The 7,732-nt window shown below is 41.9% G+C and overlaps 1 protein-coding gene across 1 annotated transcript in view; it reads left to right on the top strand.

Annotated features, from left to right (window-relative positions):
• The first annotated feature begins 1,277 nt into the window (after positions 1–1,277).
• Positions 1,278–7,732, top strand: part of PMPCB (peptidase (mitochondrial processing) beta) — a 22,147-nt gene continuing 15,692 nt past the window's right edge. Inside the window, exons 1-4 of the mRNA XM_006882683.1 lie at positions 1,278–1,373; positions 2,813–2,953; positions 4,130–4,216; positions 5,693–5,822. Of these exons, the coding sequence (XP_006882745.1) occupies positions 1,278–1,373; positions 2,813–2,953; positions 4,130–4,216; positions 5,693–5,822 (454 nt within the window). The remainder of the gene's footprint in view (positions 1,374–2,812; positions 2,954–4,129; positions 4,217–5,692; positions 5,823–7,732) is intronic.

Below are 7,732 nucleotides of genomic sequence, written 5' to 3' on the forward strand. Positions count from 1 at the left end.
CTGAAAGCAGGGAATACCAGAAGAATGTCTATCTGTGTTTCATTGATTATGCAAAGGCGTTTGACTGTGTGGATCATAACAAACTGTGACTGAGAAGAATGGAAATCCCAGAACACTTGATCATGCTAATGTGAAACCTGTACTTGGACCAAGAGGCAGTCGTCAGAACAGAGCAGGGTAACACTGCATGGTTCAAAATTGGGAAGGGTGTATGCCAGGGATGTGTCCTATCTCCATACCTTTTCAACCTGTATGCAGCGGAGATTATCTGAGAAGCTGGGCTCTATGAGAAGTGTGGCGTCAGGATTTGTGGAAGATCTATTAACAATCTGCGTTATGCAGATGACACAACCCTGCTTGCTGAAACTGAGGAGGACCTGAAATGCTTGTTGGAGAGGGTCAAGGACTGCAGCCTTCAGTATGGATTGAAGCTCTATGTCAAGACGATAAAGATTCTTACCACTGCACCAATTGGCAGCATCAGGATGGATGAGGAAGAGATTGAGATTGTTAACAACTTTAGTCGGCTTGGCTCCACAGTCAACACTCTTCGCACCAGTAGCCAGGAAATAAAAAAAACTATTGCGATGGGAAAGTCTGCTGTTAGGGACCTACCTCTCTAAAGTACTCAAGAGCAACGGTGTCTTTCTGGAGACTAAGGTGCGCCAGATACAGGCTATAGTCTTTGCAGTCATTTGTTATCCATCAGAGAGTTGGACAATGACTAGGGAGGATAGAAGAAGAATTGACGCCTTTGAGCTGTGGTGCTGGAGAAGAGTATTGAATGTACCATGGACTGCCAAGAAAACAGATTCATTCTCGAGAGGGTTAAACCAGGCTGCCCCTTGGAGGTAAGGATTCTGGGGTTTTGTCTGACATATTTTGGACATGTTGTAAGGAGAGACAGGTCCTTGGAGAAGGACATCATGCTTGGGAGGGTGGAGGGACAGCGCAGGAGACGAAGACCCTCTATGAGATGGATTGATTCAGTGACTGGGGTAATCGGGATGGGTGTGTCTGAGGCCGTGCAATTGGCACAGGACAGAGCCGGGTTTAGGGCTGTTGTACATAGGGTCGCTATGAGTAGCAAGTGACTCAAGGGCACATAACAACAACAACAACAACTCAAAGGCACTTAACTACAACGTTCCTCCCAGGTTCTCTTTCGGGGAGTTGTTGTTCCTATCAAAGTCACAAGGTGGCGCCCATCTTGCCCTCTGCGATCTAGATCCACGGCTGCCCCGGAAGCACATTCTCCAGCCTGTTCCCTAGCGGAAATGGCAGCGGTGGCCAGAACTTTGCTGTTTCCCGCGGCCTGGCGCCGGTTCACGGGCTTCACCAAGGGGTTCCTAGTGAGAGGTGCCGCCAGACAGGTGAGCTCCATCCACTTATCTGGGCCTGAGGGGTGGGATCGGATGAGAGCGGCTGTGTGCCGGGCTTCGGCAGCCGAGGGGGTCCCGGGAGGCGCGACCTCTCCCCGACCCTCGTGTGCGGACTCCGGGGTGGGACCAGCTTCTTCGAGGGGCGCACGGGGGCCAGGCGATCCGGGCAGAGTTACTTCATCACTCGGCACGCCTCACCTGTCAGTGGCGTGTGGGATGACCTTCCCTCCCAGCGTCGATCTGTATGTTTGGAGGAGAATGAACGTCTTGGCCCAGCGCTGCCCCTCGAAGGCATGAAAGCTGGAACCCGCCCCGCAGTCGAGCGGAAGAAAGACCTGGCGACCTGCCTCTGTTAAGATCGCAGCCCGAAAACCCAACGTAGAAGTTCTGCTCTGCACACATGCGGTCATCGTGAAACAGAATCAGCTTGAAGGCAGCTAGCAACGTGTTTTTACACAATAACAGTGGTTGCAGATTCGGTGAAATTGAAAGATGGAAATGGTTCTTTCCCCGCAGTTGGTTTTTGTCCCCAAGGCAAAATGTATGGACGAGAGATGTTACCATCCTCATTGCATTTTTCTCCTGAGAGGAACGGTAGCTCTCTGCAAGGACTGTGGGCCTGTAGTACATAAAAAAAAGAAAAACTGAAAAGATGGCTCTAGTGGGTAGTCAGTAAATGAGTGAGAAAGTTTAAGCATCCATCCTTCATTCCCTTACTTTTGCTATTTTCAGAAGTTACTTTTTTTAAAAAATAGGTTTTTTTAATTATTTGTGTGTGTGACTGTGTGTATATACCTTCGAATCAGATCTGACTGGTACAGGAGGAGATTGCCACTCCTTCCTTGTCCAGCAGACCATCTCTGCTGGATTTGAACCCTGCACCTTCGGAATTGCAACACAGCTTCTTGCCACTAGGCCACCAGAGCTCCCAAAAGTTACTTTTCTTGACCATTGAAAACATGAAGATTATGTTGTGTATGGATATTTTCCATTTCTTTTTAAAAAAAGCCTTTTCTTCCTCCAAAGTAAGTATGACACATTCTAGGAGAGGTTGTACTGAAAGTGGATAACTTGATGAAGCTAACTGCATCTTCCCTGAAGGCAGGAGGCTGCTGGCCCGGGAGAGTGGTTTGCTAAGGAAGTTATAACACCAGGCAAGGGAGTGGAGACCAGTGGGCCCAGAGTTCAAGAGGGCTTTATGTTATGGTAAGCTTTGAGATGGATTAGGGCTCCGGTGGTGTAGTGCGCAGTGAGGTCCACTTCTCACCCAAGGACAGTATCTCAGGGAGATGAGTAATCTCCTGTGTACAGCCTCGAAAACCTGCCCGACGGTCAGCTGTGAGTCAGTTCTTCCACAATGGCATGAAGGTTTTGAATCAGCATTTAGTGTCAGCATAGTAATATGGTTTCTTTTTTTCCCACCCACCCAGTCATTTTTTGTTGGAGGAAACAGACTGAGAAGTACACAGGCTGCCACACAGGTGGTTCTCAATGTTCCTGAAACACGAGTGACACACCTGGCAAATGGGCTCAGAGTGGCCTCCGAGGACTCTGGACTCTCAACATGTACAGTAAGTGATTCTGGCCACCTTCTCTGTTTGATGGGGCAGGAGCCAGTTGGTACTTAAAGGACTCACGGTTAATGGCTTAAAATGGTGGCAGTTATTTTGCCTTGTCGGGTGACTCAAGGTAGTGGACCTTTTCCCAGTGATAACTGCTGTATCCAGTACAGTGTGTCTTTTTCGCACAGGCTCTTGTCACCTAGTTTTATATTGTTACTAAAAACTTACCTCCTACCTCATAATTAGAGCTTACATTCTTGTTGTCATCAAGTTAGAACTGACAGCTCAAACCTCCAGTGGTTTTTCAGAAGCTGTTTATGACATGAGTGGAGATTGCCCGTCTTTCTCCCTGGAACAGCTGGTGGATTCAAACTTTACACCTCTAGATTGGTAGCTCAACACTTTACCTACTAGGCCACTAGAGCTCTCGTTAATTCTAGTAGTACTGCTAAAAATAAGAGTTATTTTGTGTTAATATTAGTTTTGTTGATAAAAATAAATTATATTTGCTGAACTACTCTGAATCGGGATTTTTTTTAGGCATATTATCTTTGAAATGGAAAACAATCCCCTATAGTATTACCATGCCTGCTTTCTAGTTGAGGAAGCAAGCTCAGAGGAGTGAAGTGGGTTTGCCTAAGATCACACAGCTAGAACACGACAGTAGAAATTGGCTATAAGTTTTCTGACAGACTGATTTTCTTGATACCACTGTTGTTACTTGGCTGCAGGAGTTCATTGGACTAAGAATCTGGGTCCTCAGTGAAGCTGTCAAGTAGATGGTTTTTTTATTTTATTTTATTATTTTTTTTTTTTTATTTTTTATTATTTTTGTGTGCGTGTACCGTCAAATCAGATCTGACTGGTACAGGAGGATATTGCGCCTCCTTCTCCGGCAGAGCATCTGGTGGATTCGAACCGTGCACCTCTGGGATTATAGTTGCAGCTTCTTGCCACTAGGCCACCAGAGCTCCCCTAAGTAGATGGTTTTTAACATCCAGCCGGGGCCTGGTGACCAAAATTTAAATCCCATTATACTTCATTGAGATAAACTGTCCATTCACTGTCAAGAAAAAACTTTAGTGTTACAACTAAAAGGAGGAGGAGACCAACCCCACCCACCACCACTACCACCCAAAAGGAAAATAATGTTTTTAAACCTAATTGTTCCTTGCTTGTGTTTAGGTTGGGCTTTGGATTGATGCCGGAAGTCGATATGAAAATGAAAAGAATAATGGAACAGCTCACTTTCTGGAACATATGGCATTCAAGGCAAGTTGTAAGATTTATTTTACAAAAATGGGTTTTCTGTAAGAGGCAGTTTGCGACAACTATGAGATATCATCTCACCCTAGTAAGACTAGCAAAATTTAACAGAACAGCAAGCAACAAATGCTGGCAAGGTTGTGGAGAGACTGGAACCCTTATTCACTGTTGGTGGGAGTGTAAAATGGTGCCACCAATGTGGAAAGCGGTGTGGCGCTTTCTCAAAAAGTTGCAAATAGAGATACCATTTGACCCCGCAATACCACTGCTGGGAATATACCCAGAAGAGACCATAACTGACACCCAAGCAGATATATGCACACCCATGTTTATTGCGGATTTGTTCACAATAGCAAGGAGTTGGAAACAACCCAGGTGCCCATCAACAAACGAATGGATAGAGAAGCTGTGGTATATTTACACAATATAATACTATGCTGCATTGAAAAACAAGGAACTAAAAAAAAAAATTAAAAAAACCAAAATTAAAAAATACAAGGAACTCATGCAATGTTATTCAAAATGGGTGACCCTGGAGGACATTATACTGAGTGAAAAATCTCAGTCACAAAAGGACAAATACTATATGGTGCCACTGTTGTAGAATGAGGCTGATATCAGGGTGGGGGTAAGACTGAGGAAAAACTGGATAAATTTTGTTTACTGCATTGAAGCCAATGAGGGAGAGAATAGTTTAAAAGTAATATATATTAGGGCATTACGATTATCATAAGAGTCTGGAATGAGGGTTGCAGGGTGGAGTATAGTCGGGGTGGAGGTGGGGGTGTGCGGGAGGATTGTGTACCAGTGAAGGAGTTTTTCTTTTCAAGGAGAAGAGCGAACTGGGGGTGGGGGTAGGGTGGGCGGGGAGAAAAGTGCAACAGTGAATGAATGGAAATCCAAAATCACTGTAGATATTCATTGAAATGAATTTTTAAAAAAAGAGGCAGTTTGTGTAAAATCTCATTCTTTAAAGGCAAGGAAAACCATGCTTCAATAATACAGCATGTTGTTATGTTATTGCTGTGCTTTAAAATCTTTTTTTCTGTCTAGGACAATATTCGGAACTAGTGATTGATAATTGCTTTGTAAAGTTGAACCAAGGACTTTTTTTCAGAATATAAGGATCATTTAAATGAATACCATTTCTGAAGCCTGATCAAAGCTGAAGCCTCTTACTGATGACCTCTTACATGAAACTGGTGTAGACTTGTTTTGTTTTTTGGAGGTTTTTTTCCTCCTTTAATTTTTCTCCTGTTGTGTATCATCTAGTTGGATCTGACTGACACAGGAGGAGATTGCCCCTCCTTCTCAAGGAGAGCACCTGGTAGATATGAACCTCATGCCTTTGGGATTGCAGTGCAGCTTCTTGTCACTAGGCCGCCAGAGCTACCTTGACATAGATTTATATCTTATGTATTTGTTATCTGAAGTGTTTCCACAGATGAAGGCATCCTAATCTTCCTCCTCCTTTTGTTTCAGGGCACCAAAAAGAGGTCCCAGTTAGATCTGGAACTTGAGATTGAAAACATGGGTGCTCATCTCAATGCCTACACCTCCAGAGAGCAGACTGTGTATTATGCCAAAGCGTTCTCTAAGGATTTACCAAGAGGTATTGTTAGTTATACTCCAAATTTTCCCTGGAACTTCAGAAATCATTTATCTGTTGTGAGAGAAATTTTGATAATTGCTGTCAAATTGGTACTGACTCAGGGTGACTCCATGTGAGAGAGGAAGGGGTTGACTGTCTTTTTTTCCTTTCCCCAATATGACAATTGATATCAAGTAGTTAGAGATTTGAAGACTTGTACAAACTGGACCCTAACACATAACCCAAGTTTGCTTCTTCCAGAGCCACACATGTATAGTAAAATTCTTTTTAATCATCTTGTTTCATAAAAATACTTTTAGTCCAAATACTTTAGACCAAAATAAGCAAATATTTACAGAGAAGAAGCAAATATTTGCAGAAACAATTACTGATTGTTTTCATATCAATAAAACAGAATGGTAATTTTATAGACATTAAATGACTCTTTTGATTCCATAGCACAACGGTTGTAGTTAAAATTAGAGTATTTGGAATTTCTTTTCTTTTTATTGTTTTTGAAAATATACACAGCAGAACGTACCAGTTTAACAGTTACTACATATAAAATTCTGTGACATTGATTATGTTCTTCAAGTGGTGCTGCTATTCTTTTCCTTGATTGTTCTTCCCATTAATTTGAGCTCATTCCCTCTTAGGCTTCATGTCTGATCTTTCAAGTTATAGTCAATTTGATTCCATATAGGTAGTTCTTTAAAAGAACATGCTGTCAAAGCAAACATTCTTTATTGACTAAGTTAACTTATTGTTTGGTTTACAGAAGTTTTCAGGGAATATTTTTGGTTTAAGATTTAAAGAGTATCCCAGAGAAACCATTTCAGAGGTTCATCTCACCTCACTGGCTCTGGAAGGTTTGAATGCCATGTGAATTTGTAATTTTGGTCCACATTTTTCTCCTTTTTAGTCAATATTCCTCTGGAATTTGATCAAAACAGGTTTTGTTTTTTGGAAAGAAAAATTATTACATACAATATTTCCCAGTAAAAGAATAAAATAAAAAAATTAAGCAGTTTGAATACTAACTGGTGAAATTATTCAGTTTTAAGGTTCTTGGCTACTAACCGAAAGGTTGTTGGTTGGAACCCATCCCAGCATATACACAGAAGAAACATCTGGCAGTCTCTTGTCAAGGTTACATACAGGACAGTGTAACGTGGTCTCACTGAGTCTCATGACCAGGTGATACCCGACAACAATAACAGTTTCAGTTAACTCTACTAATTGGACATTTTGGACATCTTTGCTTTTATTAACGTTTAACTGTACACAAGTACTTTTGTGTCTGTTAGTTCACCCTCTAATGTGAACATTATGTTGCTGTTGTTAGTAGTTGCTACCACATCACCTACAACTTACTGTGACCTGTGAACCACAGATCTAAAGCCTGCTCAGTTCTGTGCCATCCTCACCGCTGATACACTCTAGTCCGTTGTTACAGCCACGATGTCAGTCCACCTTGTTGAGGGTCTTCCTCTCTTTTTCTGACCCTCTACCTTTCCTACCACAGTGTCTTTTCTCCAAAGATTGGTCCCTACTAACATCGTAATATGTGAGACCACGCTTAACCATTTCTGCCTCTAAGGAGATCCTTAGGATTTAAACCTAAGGGGTTCTGATGCAAGGCTCCTTCAAATGAACTCACCATAAGGAACAAAACTCTACAGTAGAGTTTAAAAAAAAACCAACCTAAAACCACATAAAATTACAAGCATAAATTTATTAATACTTAATACAATTTAGATTGTGATTACAACTATATAAAGATCTTCAAGAATGAGTTTTGATTTTAAAAAGTCTTGTTTTCTGATAAAATGGCTTACTGATAGCATATTAAGCACTTTTTTTTTCCTATAATTATATTTTATTAATTTTCATAAACATTTACAGAGATTTTGGGCTTCCACTCATTCATT

The sequence above is a fragment of the Elephantulus edwardii genome, unplaced genomic scaffold (assembly GCF_000299155.1).
Source record: "Elephantulus edwardii isolate Elephantulus edwardi_28Jun2011 unplaced genomic scaffold, EleEdw1.0 scaffold00022, whole genome shotgun sequence".
Lineage (NCBI taxonomy): Eukaryota > Metazoa > Chordata > Mammalia > Macroscelidea > Macroscelididae > Elephantulus > Elephantulus edwardii.